Here is a 25,284-nt window from a genome sequence, read left to right on the forward strand (position 1 = left end):
ACAGAACTGATAAGATAGTTCTGATAAAGTAGTTCTGACCTAAACTGAGAACGGGTTGGTGGCAGTGTGAATGGAAAGAAAAGAACTGAATGTACAGAAACCACCAGGAGGAATTTCTAGGGAGAAGGCAAAATTAAAGATGACACTGGGTTTAATTGCTGGCTACAGGGGTATTAATGATATCATTGATAGAAACTGGAGAAGTTGAAATAGAAGTTTGTTGTGCATAGAGGTTCAGGGGTTCAGTGTAGGATTTAAGAAGCTATTGGGGCCCTGAAATGAGGTTATATTTGGAGATAGGGGGTTCATCATGTCATTCGTCTTTAGAATCTTGCTCAAAACCAGTTTTCCTCTTGACTGTTGGTAAGAAAACAATGATAAAGAAAGATATTGATGAGAGAGGAAGTGACTAGGTGGGATTTTTTGCTTAAAAGTTGTGTGGTACTTTTATTTGCATAAATATTACAATTCAGAATACCTTATAATATTTAACAGAACCTGAAAATTCAGCACATGGAATACCCTTTTAGTTTTAGCTTTTGTCTGTATTCCCCTAAGATGCTTTCTGAGCATTCGTAAATCTCCACAGATTTATAGTAATATAAGCTAATAAAAAAGAAAAAATTTACTAAAAATTACTGTCGTTCCTTCTTCAAGGTAACTTCTCATCAATTAAAACTAACTGGCAACTGCGATTGTCTCAGGTTGTTTCTTAAGGAACTGCATTTCATTAGCAGTTTTCATTTAAGTGATTGGGAGAATTTGTAGTGTAACTACAATTTGGGGACGATTGTTATCTTCAATGTACATGTATTCTATAATGTTTTCTAATGCTTCACAGTGTGGCTTAATTAATTAATTGTGAAGTGTGACAATATAAAAAAAAGGTTCAGTAAATTCTCCTCTCACCTTCCCTGGCCGTTAATGATGTTCACCATTATACTTCTCCTTTAATAATTTGGATTGAAAAGCATATACTCAAAGCTATTATAATTTTAATATTGGAAAATCGTTGATATATTTGAAGATATTATCAAGTCTACAGGTAGAGTGTGATGCACAGCTGGATTCTTAGACTCTCTGGTTCACAGAATGGGTATGTTGGTATCACATTTGAACCAAGGAATATTTGCCTTAAGGGTAACATTTGTGTCCACTTCCTCTTAAAGAAGGTCCAGAGTATTAGATTTTGTTATAGTTTTTTTGTACCTATTAAGTGAAGTGTGTTCATTGAATAAACTTGGAAATCTGAGTTGCATGTAAAATTAGACGTGTAAGTTAAATTGGGTATATGAATGCATGTTGACTTAAAATGATATTCTGTAACAGTTTACTGTAGTATGTGGTATTTACTTTTAAAATTGGTTGCTATTGAAAATAATTTATGTCCCTTGTGAGATGTCTTGGCATTTGGGAGAAAAAGGATGTTCAGTGTTAATTTCATCTCAGTAATGCAAAATCAGTAGTGAACTGATGTTATCTTTATTCTTCTGTTCCATTTACTGATTACCACAGTTTGTTACAGATGGCTCTCTCAGATAATCCTCTCCAGTGAATTTTAGCTTTTAGTTTCTGAAAATAATATCCTACAAAATCTCAATTCATCATGGAGTGGATATTGTACATCATTAATATAAATACACTTCTCTTAAAACTCTTAAGCTTGGTTTTGGTATTGCTTAGTTTTACCTGGCTTTTTGGAAGGAAGTGCTAAGGTATACTGGTGGGCTAATTAGGCAGCTATTTGTCCGCTATTTTCTAGGCATATATGACAGCAGTACTTTATTTTTCATGCTAATTATTTTGTTTTGTCAAACTTGGACATTTCCATGTTATGCTGGTTGGTACATTAGTTCCATGAAGATTAGCTAAGATAATAAAATGGCATAAGCTATTTTAGCGGAGTAAGGTTTATCAAAGCAGGCATGGATTTTTGAATGTCAATATTTTAAATAAAATATTGAAATTACTTTATAGTGGCTCTGGATATGGCTTCATTATGACATTTTGTTCTTGTCGTGAAGGGCTTCTACTTGCTCCTTTTAATTTCCAATAGCATGAGCAAGTAATGTAGTTCTATTTTTATTCTTGAGATACTAAAAGAAGAAACTTCGTAATGAGTATGAAAATTGCCATTAAATCTTGATTATCTACTTTATAGATGCCTATATGATTTTAGGGCCCTGCCTTCCAGTACACTTTGAACTGCTGTCAAATTGTGTGTAGTCAATGAGTATGAATTTAATTTAAAAACCTAAAGCCAAATAAATTTGGATTACCTGGGTTAGCAAAAAAATGCAGTTGATGAAGGAGAAAAAGATTTCAAAGCTGAATATAATATATATATTTATTTTACTTTCATGTATTATACTGCCCTTCTTCAGTAATTAAGGTAGGAATTGGCAGCACTACCAAATAAATGTTACCAATAATATATTAGTCCATATATACAGGTTCGAGATTTTATAGAAAAAACATATTTGTCATTTCTAATTTAACTGTACAGCCCAATCATTTAGCTAATTTTGTTGCTGTGTTAAATTAAAATCCTAAATATGATAGTTCATTGTTAAATGAGTAGGATTAAAATACAGAATTGATTAAAATAAAGCCTTTTTAAAAAATTACTTTTGGATAAAGTAGCAGGCTTCAAGTGAAATTCAGTTTTGGTCTCCTTTGCAGGAATAGCTATTCACAGTCAGACAGACCACTTATCACGTTTTGCAGTATCTCCTGAGGAAGTCAGAATCTGAGCCAGCATGAAGACTGAATCTTGTCTTTGGTCTGATTTATAAACCATACTTTTATTCTAACCATGTGCAAGGTGGAGGTTATAGCATGGAAACTAAAATCTTAGTAAGTGTGATTTTTATTTTAGCTATTAAGTAGCCTTTCTTATCCTGAATTTTGTCCTCCAGATTGCTAGAGTTCACACTAATGTGGGTTGAGGACTTTGCTTTCTAAAAGTGGAAGATATAGTTTTTCAAGATCAAGAAAAATTCTCTGAGAAAGAGGGAAAAATATCTATTATACTGCCTAGAATTTCATTCTCTTTTTGGTTAATGATAGGTAGTGGGATGGTAATTGAGTTGTGAGAGGATTTAAGAAAACGGAGAAGTTGGCTTTAATGACCAATGCCTAATTTTAAAGCCATTAAAAAAAAATCATTATTAAATTTGCTGTGTAATTTGCTTCATTTGTGAATTGTTTGTCATTAAATAATAGTCTTCATTATAATGTAGTGTTAGTAAGTCCACTATAGAGTCCTAGGAATCTTTTAAATAGTGAATATATTTTGAATATGAATTCCTTTTGGAATATTCAAAATATTGACTATTTTGAGCATGAAAATGAATTCTGAATGTGAATATCAGAATTATATCGGGGTGATTATGCAGGAACGTTAGTCAATTTGATTGTCCCAGATGCAGGTGATGTGGAGTTTTTGTGCTCCTCACTGAACTAGATTTTGAGGATATAAGATATCAAGGAACTTTATTTCACAGTGTTATTTTTTTAGTTTTACTATATCTCTATATCTTACTTTTCTCCCTGTGCTATTTAAGAGTAGTGGATAATTACCAATTTTAAGTTTTTCTTTGCCCTTAGCAAGAATGATAGAATTGACTTTGATCTTTTTAGATATTTAAAACATTATGATACTATGGTATGGATAGCATATTTGTGTTGTTCTAATTTGAGAGTGGTTATGTATAAGATACTATTTGGTTTGTGTGCTTACCTTCCATTAAAGAAGCTTAACTCTTGATTATTTTTCTAAATTGATGATGATTGCCTGGCTTGAATTAAATATTATTGTTAGGGATGTCCCGATTTTAGTCTCTTTCCCTCTAAGAACTTTCAGCATAAACCTCTCTTTATCTCTTGCCTATCTCTGTTGTATTCCAAAGTATAATTTCATTATATCTGTGGGTCTTAAAACTGTTTTTCTTCAGAAACTTATCTTCAGTGTCTCTGTGGCAATAAAAAGAAAGAAAATTAGAATAATTCATTACAAAATTTTATATGCATCTTTTAAGAAATTTACATATTTGTAAGTTTAAGGGTACTTATTTTTTCTGGGCATATCTTCAGAGGTGAAATTGCGTAGTTATTGTTTTAATAACCATGTCCTAATTATTTGTAGCTTCCTGCCTGACATAACTCACTTCAAGAAGTGCACAATGTCAGAACGTGGAATTAAGTGGGCTTGTGAATATTGTACGTATGAAAATTGGCCATCTGCAATCAAGTGTACTATGTGTCGTGCCCAAAGACCTAGTGGAACAATTATTACAGAAGATCCATTTAAAAGTGGTTCAAGTGATGTTGGTAGAGACTGGGATCCTTCCAGCACAGAAGGTGGAAATAGTCCTTTAATATGTCCAGACTCCAGTGCAAGACCAAGAGTAAAGTCTTCATATAGCATGGAAAATGCAAATAAATGGTCATGCCACATGTGCACATATCTGAACTGGCCAAGAGCAATCAGATGTACCCAGTGCTTATCCCAGCGCAGAACCAGGAGTCCCACAGAATCTCCTCAATCCTCAGGATCTGGCTCAAGACCAGTTGCTTTTTCTGTTGATCCTTGCGAGGAATATAATGATAGAAATAAACTGAACACAAGGACACAGCATTGGACTTGTTCAGTTTGCACATATGAAAACTGGGCCAAGGCTAAAAAATGTGTTGTTTGTGATCATCCCAGACCTAATAACATTGAAGCAATAGAGTTGGCAGAGACTGAAGAGGCTTCTTCAATAATAAATGAGCAAGACAGAGCTCGATGGAGGGGAAGTTGCAGTAGTGGTAATAGCCAGAGAAGGTCGCCACCTGCTACGAAACGGGATTCTGAAATGAAAATGGATTTTCAGAGAATTGAATTGGCTGGTGCTGTTGGCAGCAAGGAAGAACTTGAAGTAGACTTCAAAAAACTAAAGCAAATTAAAAACAGGATGAAAAAGACTGATTGGCTATTTCTCAATGCTTGCGTGGGTAAGTTTCTGTTTTCTGCATTTTTTGAATGGGCTGGGAAAGGACTTTAAAATGATGTAAAAGATGTCAGCAGGATCGATGTTATTTAGCATTGATTTCAATGTTTTTTTTCCTTAGGCTTTAGGCTGTTTGTTATGTTTTATTCAGTATGATATCTATAGCTCCCTTATAAACATGCAAAGGAATCTCTGTGTATGTGATCTTGCCATAATTTTGTCCTGAATTGCCTATGTTTAATTGTGTATATATTTCTCCATCTTTGGGGGAAAAAACTTTTAAGTTAAAGCAAAGTATTTTCACATGTGAGTAGTAAAATATATACTGGGAATTTAAAACTGCTACTCTATTTATTGTAACAAGATGTGACTGAGGAACACCAGCTGCTGTTTCAGAGTGTTTGTAAACAGTGTGAGCATCTTGTGATGATAGAAGCTTTAGTCAGATGTTAAAAATATCACAAAAATGAATGACTCCAAGAAGTTGAGCAAACATAATATTGACCTTGAAAATACTGATGTCAATTTAACATGAAGATCATGTCGTCGATATTTACAAACTTTAATATAGTAGTTGATTATATAAGTTCAAATAGAGATTTCTGTATTTATGTTTTTAGTAGTTTTCTAAGCGAATAATGGATATTGGTTTCTAGCTGTTAGCTCAGAGCTGATAAAGGACATAGACTTGTGAGAGCAGGTTTTTCTCCAGTTATTGACCTTGTGAGTTAATTATTTGTGATGTAGTTCACAAAAGCAGTTACTTGCTCTTCAGTATTTTTTTTTTGAGTAGATTAGATATTTCAGTTTTGTGGTTTAAATTATTTGAACGAGGAAGTGTTCTAGTTTGCTAGCTGCCGGAATGCAATATACCAGAAACGGAATGGCTTTTAAAAAGGGGAAGTTGCTCGTTTACAGTTCTAAGGCTGAGAAAATGTCCCAATTAAAGCAAGTCTATAGAAATGTCCAATCAAAGGTATCATTCCAGGGAAAGACGGCTTGGTTCAAGAAGGCCGATGAAGTTCAGGGTTTCTCTCTCAAGTGAGAAGGCACATGGCGAACACAGTCAGGGCTTCTCTGTTAGCTGAAAGAGCACATGGTGAACACAGTGTCATTTGCTAGCTTTCTCTCCTGGCTTCCTGTTTCATTAAGCTCCCAGGGAGGTGTTTTCCTTCTTCTTCTCCAAAGGTCGCTGGCTTGTGGACTCTCTGCTTCGTGGTGCTGCAGCATTCTCTACTCTCTCTGAATCTCCTATTCTCCAAAATGTTTCTACTTTTATAGGACTCCAGAAACTTTTTGAGACCCCTCCGAATGGGTGGAGACATGTCACTTAATCCAGTTTAACAACCACTCTCGATTACATCGCATCTCCAGGAAGATGATCTGATTACATTTTCAAACATACTATAGTGAATAGGAATTAGAAGTGGCTACCTTTACAAAATGGGATTAAGATTAAAACATGGCTTTCCTAGGATCCGTATATCATTTCAAGCCAGCACAGAAATAAAAAGAAAAAAACTCATCCATACCATACCCCTGACTCCTCCCTCTCATTGATGACTAGTATTTCCATCTACCCAAAATATTTTAGCCTTTCTTTCCCCTATTTTTTTCTTTACCCCTTACACTCCCTCTCATTGATCACTAGCATTTCAGTCTACTAAATTTATTTTAACATTTGTCCCCCCATTATTTGTTTATTTTTAATCCATACTTTACTCATCTGTCCATACCATAGATAAAAGGAGCATCAGATACAAGGTTTTCACCCACAGTCATATTGCGAAAGCTATATCATTATACAATCCTCTTCAAGAAACATGGCTACTGGAACACACTGTACAGTTTCAGGCACTTCCCTCCAGCCTCACCACTATACCTTAACTAAAAAGGTGATATCTATATAATGCGTAAGAATAATCTTCAGGATAACCTCTCGACTCTGAAATCTCTCAGCCATTGACACTTTATTTGGTCTCATTTCTCTCTTACGTCGAGAACGTTTTCTCAGTCCCTTGATGCTAAGTCCCAGCTCATTCTAGGATTTCTGTCCCATGTTGCCAGGAAGGTTGTTCACACCCCTGGGAGTCATGTCCCACGTAGAGAGGGGGAGGGCAGTAAGTTTGCTTGTCATGTTGGCTGAGAGAGAGAACTGAGGCCCATTTCTGACCTCCAGAATTGTAAGATAATAAATTTGTGTTGCTTTTAGAGATTGAGTTTGTGGTAATTTGTTACAGCAACAGTAGAAAACAAATACAAATAACTTTTTTTTTTGGCGTGAGCAGGCTCCAGAAATCAAACCCGGGTCTCCTGCGTGGTAGGCAAGAATTCTGCCACTGAGCCACTGTTGCCCACCCACAAATAGCATTTTAATTTGACAATTTAAGAAAAATTTTAATATACTAAATCCTGGTATGGGTCAGTCATTGTTTTTTTGTTTGTTTTGTTTTGTTTTATATATGAAAGGAATTGATGCTGAGAAGCTAATGTAAGGGACTTGCTGAATGTGATGTAGTCATGTTGTTATCCTTTTCTAGACAAGGAGGATATAGCGGTGTGTGTGTGTGTGTGTGTGTGTGTGTTTATGTATTTGTGTGTGTGTGCTTTGCTCCTAGGAGTGGTTGAAAAGAATACTGTGACTGGAAACTTTTAAATGTTTGATGCCTATGAATATTAGTGTTCTCAGCACTGCTTTTTATCAGGTCAGCTAAATAAACATACCTAAATAAAGCTAATTGTTACATCTCAAGATAATCTGTCGTATGCTAATATTTCCCAGCATTTCATGGCTTGGTTAAATTATTTGAACTTGTAGTTAATTTTCATGTGGCATTTCTGTAATATTTTTCTGTTTGCTGCTTGTGTTTGTGGATTTTCAGCTTGGTTTACTGCAGCTGTTTGGGCAATCTATTTTTCATTTTTATGATTTCCCTGCCCTTTGAAATTGCTTTGTGGTCGTCATCCCTTCTTTGTTGGTAGCCCTGTAGCATATATGTGTTCTAATGTTTAATTTTCAGAGATCGTTTTCTGGGAACTTAGAGAGAAGGCTAACAAAATTGTTTGCTGTTCTAACAGATTTAAGTTATGTGTATTTTTTGAGTGCTAGATTTATTCCAGGGTGCCAATAGGCTTTTGCTGAATTATGTACTTTTTTTTGTCCATTTTTTTAGTTTAATGTTTTTATTATAAAATATAACATATATACGAAGCAAAGAAAGGAAAACAATAATTCAAAACACACTTGAACAAGTAGTTAAAAAACAGATCCCAGAGTTTGTTACATGCTACCATTCCACCATCTCAGATTTTCTTCCTTCTAGCTGCTTCAAAACACTGGAGGCTAGAAGAAATATTAATATAGTGGTCCAGTAGTCATACTCTTTTGTTAAATCCTATTTCTCTGTTCCTATATCTTCCATTTCCTCTGATCCCTCTCCCAATCTAAAGGGATCTTTAGGCAGTGCCCCTTCTGACTTTTTCATGTTGAGAAGGGATGCTGACACTAAAGTATAGGGGGATGTAATCATTCTGTAATCTTGGAGGGGTGGTACCTCTGGGTTTCAAGGTTTATGTAACTTAAGAACTGTCTGAGAATTATAGGTTCCATGAAAGCAAACTTAGTGTGTGAGACCTTATGTGTTATATACTTGTTTTTTATATTGATGCCAGATTGGGTGTATTACTAAAAGATACTCATCTTTTTAGATTTATTGTTCAGTTTTTTCTTAGTACAAATGAATGAAAGCAGAGCTAGGAATAAAAAGCCATGTACTTATTACTCTTCAACATTTAAAACCATCCAATTGCCCCTCTCCAATTTTTTTTTAAATTAATGGAGTTTGAGTTAAAATACTCTCTTAAAGGTGGTCTTCAAATTCAAAATGTATGCAGGTTCCTGTAACAGATCTTTGGCACTGCATCCATAAAAGGTAAGTAAACTGCTTGAAAACTGGCAATTCCTTGTATGTCCTTGGTTCACTTTTTAATAATCTTTTCATGGGATCTGTGCCTGCAAGCATGTGCTTGTATACAGTTATAAATTGGGACATCTTTTTTTTTACTCCATGTGCATTCTTGCTTATTGATGTCCTTCCTACCAAAAGTAGTTGATATTACAGATTTTAGAATTATTTTTAGCACTGGTGCAGGAATTTTGTCTTCAGATAATTTTTGACTTGTTTTTTTTCAATATTTTAAGACTTTCGTCTTATGATTTAGGAATTCTAGATATAAAATAACATTTCACTTCATGATTTTTTTTTAATTTAGTTTTTGTTTATGATGCATAACCACATACAAACACATTCTTATATGATCATTCTGTTCTTGTTATATAATCAGTAACACACTATCATCACATAGTTGTATATTCATCATCATGATCATTTCTTAGAACATCTGCATCAATTCAGGAAAAGCAATAAAAAACCAGAAAAAATTCCATACATACCATACCCCTTACCCCTCCACTTCACTGATCACCAGCATTTCAATCTACTAAATTTATTTTAACATTTGTTTCCCCTATTATTTATTTATTTTTACTCCATATGTTTTACTTGTCCGTCGATAAGGTAGACAAAACGAGCATCAGACAGAAAGCTCTCACAACCACACAGTCACACCGTCGATAAGGTAGACAAAAGGAGCATCAGACACAAGGCTCTTACAGCTACACAATCAACACTGCGACAGCCATATCATCTTTAAGAAATATGGCCACCAGAGCACAGCTCCCCATTTTCAGGCAGTTCCCTCCAACCTCTCCATTATACCTTAACTAAGCAGGTGTTATCTATTTAATGCGTAAGAGTAACCTCCCAGATAACCTCTCAACTCTGAAATTTCTCAGCCATTAACACTTTATTTTGTCTCATTTCTCTCTTCCCCCTTTTGGTCGAGAAGATTTTCTCAGTCCCTTTATGCTGAGTTCCAGCTCATTATAGGATTTCTGTCCCACCTTGCCAGGAAGGTCCACACCCCTGGGTGTCATGTCCCACATAGAAAGGGGGAGAGCAGTGAGTTTGCTTGCTTAGAACATCTGCATCAATTCAGAAAAAGCAATAAAAAACCAGAAAAACAGAGGCCACATCTGAGCAACAGAAAAGGTTCTCTTGGGGGTGACTCTTAGGCCTAATTTTTAGTAGGCTTAGTTTATCCTTTGTGGGATTAAGTTTCATATGAACAACCCCCAAGATTGGAGGCTCAGCCTATTGCTTTGGCTGTCCCCACTGCCTGTGAGAGTATCAAGAATTCTCCATTTGGGGAAGTTGAATTTTCTGCCTTTGTCACCATTCCCCCTAGGGGACTAAGCAAATACTTCCTATTCACTGTTCAAATGACTTTGAGATTTATCTGGGCATCACTCTATACAAACCTACAAAGTCTCATGCCCTACACAAGTTCCAAGTACTATGTTGTTTGATTAAGCTGTTTGCATACATTATATTAGGAAATGCCCTAGTCAAAACATAAATTTTGTACCAGATAAACATTTTTTGCTTGTCCACACATACGTTAAAGTTTTAAAATATTAATTACCATCTATTCTCAACACCCTGCATTATTGATACTCCTTTGTTCTTCCTCATGCAGAGACATTTTTAAATTTGCCAATTTAGTCACTATCATTATACACTCTAGGCATTCCTAGGTTATACCATCTCAGTCTTTATTGTCTTTCTTTCCTTTTGATTTTGTTTGTCCCCCCAGGCCTCCTCCCTCTGTCATTCTCACATTCAGCTTCATTCAGTGTTCTGAATAAACATTATTGTATTACAGTTAGATAGTATTGTGCTATCCATTTCTGAGTTTTTACAATCAGACCTGTTGCACAATCTGTATCCCTTCAGCTCCATTTATCCAATATCTACCCTATTTCTATCTCCTGATGGTCTCTGTTACCAACTGAAATTCTCCAAGTTCATTCGCTAATGTCAGTTCATATCAGTGAGACCATACAATATATGTCCTTTTATTTCTGGCTAATCTCACTCAGCGTAATGTCCTTAAGGTCCATCTGTGTTGTTACATGCTTCATGACTTTATTCTGTCTTACAGCTGTGTAATATTCCATCGTATGTATATACCACAGCTTGCTTAGCCGCTCATCAGTTGATGGACATTTTGGCTGTCTCCATTTCTTGGCAATTGTAAATAATGCTACTGTGAACATTGGTGTACAAATGTCCATTTGTGTCCTTGCCCTCATGTCCTCTGAGTAGATACCTAGCAATGGTATTGCCGGATTATATGGCATTTCTATACTTAGCTTCCTGAGGAACCGCCACACTGGTTGTACCATTTGACATTCCCACCAATAGTGGATGTGTGCCTTTTTCCACATCCTCTCCATCACTGTCATTTCCTGTTTTATTGATAATGGCCATTCTGGTGGGTATGAGATGATATCTTATTGTAGCAGACAGGATTAACATAAGACCTGTGGAACTACTTGGGAGTAGATGGCATTAGGGTGGTGGCCACAGTAAGCTGCTTTATGTTATCTGATTTATGCTAGACAGTCTAGGAGGAAGAGAATGTTTGTTTACCCCAAATGGTTATTTTTTTATTTTTTATTTTTTTCATTTTTTTTTTTTATTAATTAAAAAAAGAATTAACAAAACAATTAGAAATCATTTCAATCTACATGTACAATCAGTAATTCTTAATAACATCACATAGTTGCATATTCATCATTTCTTAGTACATTTGCATCGATTTAGAAAAAGAAATAAAAAGACAACAGAATAAGAATTAAAACAATAATAGAAAGAAAAAAAAAACAAAAAAAACAAAAACAAAAAACCTATACCTCACATGCAGCTTCATTCACTGTTTTAACATAATTGCATTACAATTGGGTAGTATTGTGCTGTCCATTTCTGAGTTTTTATATCCAGTCCCGTTGTACAGTCTGTATCCCTTCATCTCCAATTATCCCTTCTCTTTTTTTTTTTTTTAATTAACGGAAAAAAAGAAATTAACCCAACATTTAGAGATCATACCATTCTACACATGCAATCATTAATTCTTAACATCATCACATAGCTGCATGATCATCATTTCTTAGTACATTTGCATTGGTTTAGAAGAACTAGCAACATAGCCGAAAAAGATATAGAATGTTAATATAGAGAAAAAAATAAAAGTAATAATAGTAAAATCAAAACAAAACAACACAAAACAAAACAAAAACCTATAGCTCAGATGCAGCTTCATTCAGTGTTTTAACATGATTACTTTACAATTAGGTATTATTGTGCTGTCCATTTTTGAGTTTTTGTATCTAGTCCTTTTGCACAGTCTGTATCCCTTCAGCTTCAATTACCCATTGTCTTACCCTGTTTCTAACTCCTGCTGAACTCTGTTACCAATGACATATTTCAAGTTTATTCTCGAATGTCCGTTCACATCAGTGGGACCATACAGTATTTGTCCTTTAGTTTTTGGCTGGATTCACTCAGCATAATATTCTCTAGGTCCATCCATGTTATTACATGGTTCATAAGTTTATCTTGTCTTAAAGCTGCATAATATTCCATCGTATGTATATACCACAGTTTGTTTAGCCACTCTTCTGTTGATGGAGATTTTGGCTGTTTCCATCTCTTTGCAATTGTAAATAATGCTGCTATAAACATTGGTGTGCAAATGTCCGTTTGTGTCTTTGCCCTTAAGTCCTTTGAGTAGATACCTAGCAATGGTATTGCTGGGTCGTATGGCAATTCTATATTCAGCTTTTTGAGGAACCGCCAAACTGCCTTCCACAGTGGTTGCACCCTTTGACATTCCCACCAACAGTGGATAAGTGTGCCTCTTTCTCCGCATCCTCTCCAGCACTTGTCATTTTCTGTTTTGTTGATAATGGCCATTCTGGTGGGTGTGAGATGATATCTCATTGTGGTTTTGATTTGCATTTCTCTAATGGCCAGGGACATTGAGCATCTCTTCATGTGCCTCTTGGCCATCCATATTTCCTCTTCTGAGAGGTGTCTGTTCAAGTCTTTTTCCCATTTTGTAATTGGGTTGGTTGTCTTTTTGTTGTTGAGATGAACAATCTCTTTATAAATTCTGGATACTAGACCTTTATCTGATATATCATTTCCAAATATTGTCTCCCATTGTGAAGGCTGTCTTTCTACTTTCTTGATGAAGTTCTTTGATGCACAAAAGTGTTTAATTTTGAGGAGTTCCCATTTATTTATTTCCTTCTTCAGTGCTCTTGCTTTAGGTTTAAGGTCCATAAAACCGCCTCCAGTTGTAAGATCCATAAGATATCTCCCAACATTTTCCTCTAACTGTTTTATGGTCTTAGACCTAATGTTTAGATCTTTGATCCCAAATGGTTATTTTAAGTGCGAAGAAAGAGTACTGAAAGATAAGAACTTTGTTCCCTCAGGATATGCATGCATGCCTATTGTCATCCTGCAGTATATAACCAGGATCTGGTTAAGAATAAAATTGTCTGAAGTCTGTCTGATGTAAACTTAAGCTTCAGACCCCCTGAGCCTGTCTGTGTCTTCCTTCCTTCCTCCCTCCCTCCCTCCCTATTCCTTAATATCCTTCCAGCTCTGTTTCATAGGAAGCAACATCTTATTATAGTTTTGATTTGCATTTCCCTAATAGCCAGGGAAGTTGAGCATCTTTTCATGTGCTTTTTGCCTATTTGTATTTACTCTTCTGAGAAGTGTCTGTTCACATCTTTTGCCCATTTTGTAATTGGGTTGTCTATCTTTTTGTTGTTGAGTTGAACAATCTCTTTACATATTCTGGATACTAGACCTTTATCTGCTATATCATTTCCAGATATTGTCTCCTATTGTGTAGGCTGTCTTTTTACTTTCTTGACGAAGATCTTTGATGGACAAAAGTGTTTAATTTTGAGGAGTTCCCATTTCTTTCTTTCTTCAGTGCTTGTGCTTTGGGTGTAAGGTCTAGGAAACAGCCTCCTATTATAAGATTGATAAGATAGTTCCCTATATTTTCTTCTAAAAGGTTTATGGTCTTAGATCTAATGTTTAGGTCTTTGATCCATTTTGAGTTGATTTTTGTATAGGGTGTGAAATAATGGATCCTCTTTCATTCTTTTGTATGTGAATATCCAGTTCTCTAGGCACCATTTATTGAAGAAACTGTTCTGTCCCAGGTGAGTTGGCGTGACTGCCTTATCAAAGATTAATTATCCATAGATGAGAGGTCTATATCTGAACACTCTGTTCGATTCCATTGGTCAATATATCTATCTTTATGCCAGTACCATGCTGTTTTGACCATGGTAGCTTCATAATATGCCTTAAAGTCAGGTGGCGTCAGGCCTCCAACTTCACTTTTCTTTTTCAGGATATTTTTAGCTATTCGGGGCACCCTGCCCCTCCAGATAAATTTGGTTATTCGTTTTTCTATTTCTGAAAAGTAAGTTTTGGGGATTTTAATTGATACTGCATTGAATCTTTAAATTAATTTAGGTAGAATTGACATCTTAACTATATTTAGTCTTCCAATCCATGAACACGATATCGCCCTTCCATTTATTTAGGTCTTCTGTGATTTCTTTGAACAATTTCTTGTAGTTTTCGTTGTATAGGTCTTTTGTATCTTTAGTTAAATTTGTTCCTAAATATTTTATTCTTTTGGTTGCAATTGTAAATGGAATTTTTTGCTTGATTTCCCCCTCAGGTTGTTTGTTACTAGTGTATAGAAATAGTACAAATTTTTGAGTGTTGATCTTGTAGCCTGCCACTTTGCTATACTCATTTATTAGCTCTAGTAGTTTTGCTGTGGATTTTTCAGGGTTTTTGACATATAGTATCATATCATCTGCAAACAATGATAGTTTTATTTTTTCCTTTCCAATTTTGAAGCCTTGTATTTCTTTTTCTTGTCTAATTGCTCTGGCTAGAACTTCCAACACGATGTTGAATAACAGTGGTGATAGTGGACATCCTTGGCTTGTTCCTGATCTTAGGGGGAAAGTTTTCAGTTTTTCCCTGTTGAGGATGATGTTAGCTGTGGGGTTTTCGTATATTCCTTTTATTATGTTGAGGAAGTTCCCTTCTGTGCTGGTTTGAAAGGATGTATGTCACCTAGAAAAGCCATGTTTTGATCTAAATCCCATTTCATAATGGCAGGATAATCCCTTTTCAATACTGTATGTTTTAAACTGTAATCAGATCATCTCCCTGGAGATGTGATTTGATCAAGAGTGGTTGTTAAGCTGGATTAGGTGATGACAGGTCTCCGCCCATTTGGGTGGGTCTTGATAAGTTTCTGGATTCCTATAAAAGAGGAAACATTTTGGAGAATGAAAGCGATTCACAGAGAGCCAGAGAAGAACAACACAGCCCTGAGTACCCACAAACCAGCGACCTTTGGAGATGAAGAAGGAAAACGCCTCCCAGGGAGTTTCATGAAAAAGGAAGCCAGGAGAGAAAGCTAGCAGATGATGTCTTGCTCGCCAAGTACCCTGCAGCTGAGAGAGCAGCCCTGACTGTGTTCTCACCATGTGCCTTCTCAGATGAGAGAGAAACCCTGAACTTCATCTGCCTTCTTGAACTGAGGTGTCTTTCCCTGGGTACCTTTGATTGGAATTTCTATAGATGTGCTTTAATTGGGACATTTTCTCGGCCTTAGAACTGTAAACTACCAACTTATTAAATTCCCGTTTTTAAAAGCGATTCCGTTTCTGGTATATTGCATTCTGGCAGCTCACAAACTAGAACGCCTTCTATTCCAATCCTTTGAAGTGTTTTCAAGAAGAAAGGATGTTGAATTTTGTCAAAAGCCTTTTCTGCATCAATCAAGATGATCATGTGTTTTTTCTGCTTTGATTTGTTGCTATGGTGTATTACATTAATGATTTTCTTATGTTGAACCATCCTTGCATACCTGGGATGAATCCTACTTGGTCATGGTGTATAATTTTTTAGATATGGTGCTAGATCTGATTTGCAAGAATTTTGTTGAGGATTTTTGCATCTGTATTCATTAGAGAGATTGGTCTGTAGTTTTCTTTTCTTGTAATATCTTTGTCTGGCTTTGGTATGAGGGTGATGTTGACTTTGTAGAATGAGTTAATAGCTTTCCTTCCTCTTCAATTTTTTTTGAAGAGTTTGAGCAGGATTGGTACTAATTCTTTCTTGAATGTTTGGTAGAATTCACATGTGAAACCATCTGGTCCTGGACTTTTCTTTTGGGGAGCTTCATAATGACTGATTCAGTTTCTTTACTTGTGATTGGTTTGTTGATGTTGTCTATTTCTTCTCAAGTCAATGTTGGTAGTTCATGCCTTTCTAGGAAGTTGTCCATTCATCTACATTGTCTAGTTTATTAGGATAAAGTTGTTCATAGTATCCTCTCATTACTTCCTTTATTTCTGTGGGGTCAGTAGTTATATCTCCTCTTCCATTTCTGATTTTATTTATTTGCATCCTCTCTCTCCTTCTTTTTGTCAACCTTGCTAAGGGTCCATCAATCTTATTGATTTTCTCATAGAACCAACTTCTGGTTTTGTTGATTTTCTCAATTGTTTTCATGTTCTCAATTTCATTTATTTCTGCTCTAATCTTTGTTATTTCTTTCCTTTTGTTTGCTTTGAAGTTAGTTGCTTTTCTTTCTCTAGTTCTTCCAAGTGGACAGTTAATTCCTCGATTTTTGCTCTTTCTTCTTTTTTGATATAGGCATTTAGGGCGATAAATTTCCCTGTTAGCACGGCCTTTGCTGCATCCCATACATTTTTATATGTTGTGTTTTCATTTTCATTTGTCTCGAGATATTTACCGATTTCTCTTGTAATTTCTTCCTTGACCCACTGGTTGTTTAAGAGTATGTTATTGAGCCTCCATATATTTGTTAATTTTCTCGCACTTTGCCTATTATTGATTTCCAGCCTTCATTCCTTTATGATTTGAGAAAATGTTTTATATACTTTCAAACTTTTTAAATTTATTGAGACTTGCATTGTGACCCAGCATATGGTCTATCCTTGAGAATGATCCTTGAGCACTTGAGAAAAAGGTATATCCTGCTGTTTTGGGGTGTAATGTTCTATAAATGTTTGTTAAGTCTAGCTCATTTGTTGTATTATTCAAATTCTCTGTTTCTTTATTGTTCATCTGTCTAGATGTTCTGTCCATTGATGAGAGTGGGGAATTGAAGTCTCCAACTATTATGGTAGATGTGTCTATTTCTCTTTTCAATGTTTTCAGTGTTTACCTCATGTATTTTGGAGCATTCTGGGTTGGTGCACAAATATTTGTGATTGTTATGTCTTCTTGTTGAATTGTTCCTTTTATTAATGCAAAGTGTCCTTCTTTCCCTCTTTTAGCTATTTTACATTTGAAGTCTAATATTTTGGATATTAGTATAACTACCCCTGCTCTTTTCTGATTGTTATTTGCATGGAATATCTTTTCCCAACCTTTCACTTTCAACCTATGTTTATCCTTGGGTCGAAGATGTGTTTCCTGTAGACAGGCATATAGATGAGTCCTGTTTTTTTAATCCATTCTGCCAGTCTGTCTTTTGATTGGGGAGTTTAATCCATTAACATTTACTGTTATTACTATATGGGCCGTACTTTCTTCTGTCATTTTGCGTTTTGGGTTTTATATGTCATATCTAATTTTTCTTATTTTTACCTTTACTGAGTCTTCATTTCCATATTTTCTTCCACATCTCTCTCTCCTGTCTTTTCTTATCTATCTCTAGTGCTCCCTTTAGTATTTCTTGAAGAGCCGGTCTCTTGGTCACAAATTCTCTACATGAATTTTTGTCTGCAAATGTTTTAATTTCTCCCTCATTTTTGAAGGACAGTTTGCTGGATATAGAATTCTTGGTTGGTTGTTTTTCCTCTTTTAGTATCTTAAATATATCATCCCACTGTCTTCTTGCCTCCATGGTTTTTGCTGAGAAATCTATGCATAGTCTTATTGGGCTTCCCTTGCATGTGATGGATTGTTTTTCTCTTGCTGCTTTCAAGATTCTCTTTCTCTTTGACATCTGACATTCTGATTAGTAAGTATCTTGGAGTACATCTATTTGGATCTATTCTATTTGGGATGCGTTGCACTTCTTGGACCTGTAATTTTAAGTCTTTCATAAGAGTTCGGAAATTTTCAATGATAATTTCCTCCATTAGTTTTTCTCCTCCTTTCCCCCTCTGTTCTCATTCTGGGACACCCACAACACTTATATTCCTACGTTTCATGTTGTCATTCAGTTTCCTGAGTCCCTGCTCGTGTTTTTCCATTCTTTTTCCTTTTGTTTGTTGGATTTCAGATGTCCCATTCTCCAGTTCATTAAATCATGTCTTCTGCCTCTTGAAATCTGACATTGTTGGTTTCCATTGTTTTTTTCATCTCTTTTACTGTGTCTTTCATTCCCATAAATTCTGTGATTTGTTTTTTCAGACTTTTGATTTCTTCCTTTTGTTCATTCCTTGCCTTCTTTATATCCTCCCTCAATTCATAGATTTGATTTTTGTGCTGGTTTGAAAGGATGTATGTTCCCTAGAAAAGCTATGTTATGATCTAAATCCCATTTCGTAAAGGCAGAATAATCCCTTTTCAATACTGTATGTTTGAAACTGTAATCAGATCATCTCCCTGGAGATGTGATTTAATCGAGTGGTTGTTAATCATCATCATTAGGTGATGACATGTCTCCGCCCATTTGGGTGGGTCTTGATAAGTTTCTGGATTCCTATTAAAGAGGAAACACTTTGGAGGATGAAAGCAGTTCAGAGAGAGCCAGAGAAGAACGACACATCCTGAGAGCTCGCAAGCCAGCGACCTTTGGAGATGAAGAAGGAAAACGCCTCCCAGGGAGTTTCATGAAACAGGAAGCCAGGAGAGAAAGCTAGCAGATGATTCCTTGCTCGCCACATGCCCTTCCAGTGAGAGAGAAGCCCTGACTGTGTTCACCATGTGCCTTCTCACTTGAGAGAGAAACCCTGAATTGCATTGACCTTCTGAACCAAGGTATCTTTCCCTGGATGGATACCTTCGATTGGACAGTTCTATTGACTTATTCTAATTGGGACATTTTCTCGGCATTAGAACTGTAAACTAGTAATTTATTAAATTCCTCTTTTTCAAAACCATTCTGTTTCTGGTATATTGCATTCCAGCAGTTAGCAAACTAGAACAGTTTTTATTATATTTCCATGCCTGTTTGAATATTCCGAATTAATTGTTTCAACTCCTCCATCTCATTTGAATTGTTGGTACTGGGCCATTTCTTCAATTTTCCTAGTATGATTTGTTACTTTTTGCTGGCATCTAGGCATTTAATTACCTTAGTTAGTTTATTCTGGAGATTGTTTCCCCTTTTTTTTTACCCCTAGGATTTTCTTGCTGGATGACTTTGCTGTCTATCTGCTCTTTGACATTCAGTTCAGCTTATTCTAGTCCTCTAGCTTAGGTTTTGTTTAATCAGAATTTTTCATTCTTGTTTTTGTTTCTTGTCCTGCCTATAAGGTGCCTTTCTCCCACCCTTTAGGAGGATCTGCTTAAATATCTGACCCCAGTCAGATTTTCCCAGACCAAACTGGTCTCTCAGGAGGAGTCACTTACGTCAGTTTTCTGTGAGGGCGATAACCAGCAGATGGAAAGGTTTTCCTATGAACATAGTCTCTGGACTTTGCATTTTTCCTGTCCTGCCCAGTATGTGGCGCTTTTCTGCCTGCAGGTCCCACCAGCATAAGGTCATGCCAGAGGAGAGGTTGTAGGTTGGCTTTAATCACTTCACTTTTCCAGACCCTGGGTTCTGAATTCATTGAAAGAGGGATTCCACCTAGCTGGGCCTCACCCCTGTCTTGGGGAACGCACAGGCTCCAGACAGTCTCTCAGACAAGTTCAGTTCCGCCTATTCCTGGGGCAGTGGAGCCCGAGAAGCCTTGCAGCTGTATCCAAAGAGTAATCAAGCCATAGAAACACAGCCACAAAAGAGAAAAAGAAAAATCCTCTTCAGAGCAGGACCCTGGGTTTGCCAATCAAGGCCTTAAGTTGGTACTTTGCTCTGTGTATCTCCAAGTCCCATATGCCCCCTCCTTTCCTATAGGACCCAGACCTTTTCAGATCTAAAAAACCTCTGTTTTTTTTCTCTTTTCTTTTTCTCTCAGCCCTGTCCCCTCTGCACTGGGGCAAAAACCAGTGACCTCCACTTTTACTTGAGGTTCAACTGAGCTGGTGGCCTATTTTTAGTAGTCAGAATTTGTTAATTAATTCCACAATTGGAGTTTTGTTGCTCAGTCCCTGCTTCTAGTAAAGTCCCTTTCCTTTCCCCTCTGGGAAGCAGCCTGTGGGGGAGGGGCACCAGCTGCCGTGGCTTGGGGAACTCATGGTTCTGGGGGAGCTCGCAGCCAGTCCAGCTGGTCCAGACTGGGGTATGCTGTGTATCTGGTCACAGCAGTTGTTCTGTGCTGTTCTGGCTATTTACTAGCTGCCCTGGAGGATGAACTACATCTCACACCTCGCTAAGTCACAATCTTCCCAATATCTCCTGATTGTTTTTAAACTGTTTTTTTTTTAATTGTGAAATATAACCTATATACAAACAAGCAACAAATTTCCAAGTATGCCTTAACAAGTAGTTATAGAACAGATTTTAAAATTTGGTATAGGTTACAGTTCTACAGTTTTTCGTTTTTTCTTCTAGCTGCTCCAAGACATTGGAGACCAACAGAAATATCATAATGATTCAGCAATCATACTCATTTGTTAAATCCTATCTTCTCTATTATACTTCTCCTCTTTAAGTGACATACATACATAAAAGCAATAAATTTCAAATTGCTTGCAACACTTAGTTGTAGAACAGATTTCAGAGTTTGGTATGAGTTACAGTTCCACAATTTTAGGTTTTTATTTCTAGATGCTCTAGGGTACTGCAGACTAAAAGAAATATCAGTATAATGAATCAGCACTCTGCTCATATGTTAAACCCGATCTTCTCTGTATAACTACACCATCGTCTTTGATCTTTCTCCCATTCTTTAGGGTATTTGGGCTATACCCATTCTAACTTTTTCATGTTGGAAAGGGCTGTCAGTAATATGAAATAGGGGGATGGAACTAGTTGATGCTGTGGAAAGGCTGGCCCTTGTGCATTTCAGTTCTTATCTGGTCCAGGGACCCATCTGGAGGTTGTAGGTTTTGGAATATTACCCTAATGCGTGGAACCTTTGTGCAATTTTATAGGTATTCTTTAGAATTGGCAGGTATGGTTTTGGTTTAGGGTTGGCGATTTACGATAGGTAGCAATGTCTAAGTGAAGCATGTGTAAACATGATCAGGTCATGATTTTTAAGTGAATTGTGATTCTCAGCAATAAAAATGACTAGTCAGTAGGGCTTATATATGTGTGTTTATGTTTACACGATTGTTAATGTTTTGCTTTATACACACAGATTTTCCGTTCTTCCCCCATTTTCATTTCCATTTCATTCCGTTCTTAATTGATGCTGGCCAGTTCTTTCTGAGGTTTAAAAGTTTTTCTGGACACCTGGGATAAAGAAGCTTCCAGAAATGAGTATGGCTATTATGGCAAATGGACAACAATTGCAGAAATAGAACCTCAACAGTATAGTGCTCTTCTGGTTGCTTTTAGTATGCCAGGAATGTAATTTCTGTCCTTTAGAGATGTTTGATTATACAGGCCCACCAGCTAATAATGTGCCTCCTTATATTGAGGAAGAGAATATATATTTCATATGACCCTTGATTAATATGATACTGACATTTGTAGTATAGGCACTATTGATTTAGTAAAGGCTTTCTTTTTTTTTTTTAAAGCACCATATTAAATGAACACATGAATTATGATATCCAGACATGTCTTTTAAATATTAAATATGATGTGTTTAGACTCTGAGGAATTGCTGTGTACTTTTTATTCTGAGAAATTTTGAAACCTGTAGAAAAGTTCCAAATATAACACATTTAATGCCATATGCCCTTGACCTAGGTTTTCCAGTTGTTAATACTTTTTCACATTTTGCTTCTCTCTCTCTCTTTCTGTGGTATTTTTCTGAACTGTTTGAGAGTTGTAGACATCATGATACTGCCCCTAAATACTTCAGCATGTGTGTCCTAAGAACCAAGGAAATTTTCTCTACACAACCTCAGGGAATTCAATACTCAAAGTCCATATTTCGTCTCGTCAGTAGTTTCAGTGATTGCTGTTGTCTCCACCCCTTTCAGTTAAGGATTTAGACATTGTGTTTAGTTTTGTCTCATTAGTCTCCTCTAACCTGGAATGGTGTTTCAGGTAGTTTTTTGGCTCTGTTTTTAAACTTGTTTTTTCATGACATTGACATTTTTGGAGAGTCCAAGCCAGTTGTTTTGCAGAATGACTCTCAGTTTGGATTTCTCTGTTTCCTCATGATTAAATTTAATTTAAACATTTATTTTTGGGAGGGGGGAATGAATAATAAGTGATATTGTTTGAGGCAGCACCTCCATATGTCTGAATAATATCCTTGTATCATTGTTTCTTGTTTCATCAAATTGAGACAATATCTACTCTCTTCCTGTAGTAGTATATGTTTTCATTTTTAAATAATGAAATCAAGGCATACTTGTAGAATATTTTAGAGAAGAGAAAACTATGAATAAAAGAAAAATCTTTTAAAAATGGAATGTATATGATATTAGGTTGCTGTAGCTTAAGTTAACCTATTGATTATTATTAGCCATTGGGTGGGAGTACTTGAACATTTTTGGTCTGATAAATATTCTTTTAATGAGTGCCCTAAAACAAAAGTAATTATCAGCATTTCTTGTGCTTTCCTTAGGTTCCCAGAAATGTGATTATTGGATCAAATGATAGAAACATATTAAAGGTACTTTGTGCATATTGTTAGATTGCTACCTGAAAGGACTGTATCAGTTATATTCCCATTAGCAATGTAAGAGTCCCTATGTAGCTGTGTCTTTGTGGTATTTATTAGGAGACATGCTATTTCATTCAGTTATATATTTTTTCTTTTTAAAATATTTTTTCTCTTTCTCCTTTTCCTTTGTAATTTTATCAAATTATATGAACTCTATAGAAATATAAATAATGCTAAATATGATATAAATCTGTACTTGTCATATTTGTTGTGAATTTTGATATGCCTATATTTTTATATCAGCATAATGCTTTCACTCAAATGATTATGACTTTATGTATTTTAAAATTTTGATAGGGCATTTGTCCATCCTGCTTCTCCCTATATTCCTCCTGTACCAGTTACTCTTTTCAGCTGTCTTAACGTTTCCCTTTTCTTTATTAGTTCATTTATTTGTTAGTTTGTCCACTCATTCATACATTCAGATATACATTGTCCTGTGTTCCAAGCACTGTGAAATAGTTGTGGCTCTCAAAGAGCTTATGGCATGGTGGGGGAAGATGCAATTCAGAAAGCCATTGTAGTGTGATAAATTCAGTAGAGGAAGTGTAGGTGCTAAACTTGTTTTGTTTGTGGGGATTGCTTTCAGGAGGAAGTCACGCCTGAGCCTTAAATCTTAAAGGAAAGAGGGAAAGTGTTTCTGTCAGAGGGAATTGTGCATGTTGACCCTGGAGGCAAGAGAGCATGGTATGTCCAATAAACTGAAAGAAGTTCATCAGGATTGGATTGTAGGATGGGAACTGTAAGATAAACTGGAGATTATAATGCTTGACCTTCCAAAGGGTGGTTAGCTTAGTTATCGAGTTTAGATTTCACCATAAGGGCAATGGTAAACCTTTAGAAGAGGATTGCCTTGATCAGATTGGCGGTTTAAGAAGATCACTGTGACATAGTATGAAAAATGGATTGGAAGGTGAGTGAGTGTTTTGTACTAAAGTGGAAACTCTAGAAATGAGGAAAAGGGATGGGGCTGTGTGATAGGGTCTTGAGAGATAGAATTGACAACACTTAGAAGAATTTATATTGGGTCTGAGAGGAGAACAAGTCAAGAAAGAGACCCAGGTCTTTGGTTTGGACAACTGGCTTAGATGGCAGTATCAATTTTCCTAAACATAGAAGAGGTAAAGTTCAGAGGTAGTGAGGATGCCCAGTAGGTTGTGGGTTGTACAAGCCTGAAACTTTTGGGGAAAATCACTCAGCTTAAGTTAGATGCTTGTGGTGTTGAGAGTATTTAATAAAGTTGAAGAATCTTTTCTGGCAGGGACTAAACAAGGGGCTTCCTTGCTTTGTGCTTCTCTCTGGGTACCTCATCAAGATGAACTGTCTTGCTTATTACTTAGACTTGCTTACATCTTTTCCAGTTTGATGATTCTCTGTCCAAATTTGGCTAGAAGAAGAGTTAAATGGATATGATATGAACAGTGTGAAGTAATGTCATGAACGTTTTTCCTTTTACACTCTCTACTTCTCCCCCTTCACCTTTTAAAATGTGCACCTACTCTTTAGTTTTCTCCTTTGTTAAAGAGGGTGGGCTAGATTACTCAGTCTTTCCAGGCTTAAAATAGTATATATAACTAAAAATGCAAAATGTAATTTTGAATTCAGCCAGAATAACTTGGAGATGTAGTAAATTAAATTTCTATTTGAAGTCAGAAAAATTTGGGGGACCTGCTGTCGCTGTAGTTTTGATATAGACTATTTGAGTTTTAAAAAATAGGCTTTTTTTTAATCCTTAGATTTTTAGGAGTTTCCCCTCAGTTGAATAGCTTGATAATATTTCAAGTGACCTTTATACACGAACTCGTGTTCATCTTCTCTCACCCCACTTACATTGATCTTTATCTCTGATCACTTGTTCCAAAGACATCTTTGCAATCCTTCCTTAAATCCTCTGTCATGCTTTCAGCAGTAATTCTTCCTACTTGGCAGAACATTCGTTCTTAGGAAGGTATCTGCTGATTGAATTCCTATATTTCTGTAACAGTTGAATTAACAGTTTGATCAAAGCTTTAAAGCAGTAAGAGCTCAGAAATATCAACTGTATTTGGCATAATTTGTCATGAGTTATAGAACATAGAACAGGTCTTTATTAGAGACTGATTTCCTAACTTGTTGAATCTTTTATTTTTACAAAGAGGAAAATTATGAATGGATTGAATTGAAAAGCTTTTCTTAATGTAGTATTGATTAGGTTAAATCTAAGAAGTCTAGTTTGTGATTTTAATCTTTTAAAATATTAGAACATAATTTTTGGTGTTTTGGAAAGGTCGTTATTCTGTAGCACTATTTTAGAAACAAATGGTAGATTTTGACTTCTGCCATTGGTTATTCAAAAAATAGAACAAGTTGGTGATTTGTTTGGTCTACTTAAATTGTTTCTGGAATTGTCACTGT

General features: G+C 36.0%; 1 protein-coding gene across 14 annotated transcripts in view; it reads left to right on the top strand.

Moving 5' to 3' along the window:
* The window catches only part of ZRANB1 (zinc finger RANBP2-type containing 1), a 79,509-nt gene that overhangs the window by 22,170 nt on the left and 32,055 nt on the right, over positions 1-25,284 (top strand). For 8 of the 14 annotated variants that reach the window (XM_077126356.1, XM_077126354.1, XM_077126352.1 and 5 more), the window contains 2 exons: positions 2,683-2,856; positions 4,148-4,998. In XM_077126356.1, coding sequence (XP_076982471.1) covers positions 2,816-2,856; positions 4,148-4,998 — 892 coding nt within the window. In that variant the 5' untranslated portion in view covers positions 2,683-2,815. Of the gene's footprint in view, positions 1-2,682; positions 2,857-4,147; positions 4,999-22,791; positions 22,840-23,093; positions 23,578-25,284 lie in introns of those variants that run through there. The other 6 variants (XM_077126359.1, XM_077126357.1, XM_077126358.1 and 3 more) reach the window with 4 other exon arrangements.

The sequence above is a fragment of the Tamandua tetradactyla genome, chromosome 13 (assembly GCF_023851605.1).
Source record: "Tamandua tetradactyla isolate mTamTet1 chromosome 13, mTamTet1.pri, whole genome shotgun sequence".
NCBI classification, from domain to species: domain Eukaryota; kingdom Metazoa; phylum Chordata; class Mammalia; order Pilosa; family Myrmecophagidae; genus Tamandua; species Tamandua tetradactyla.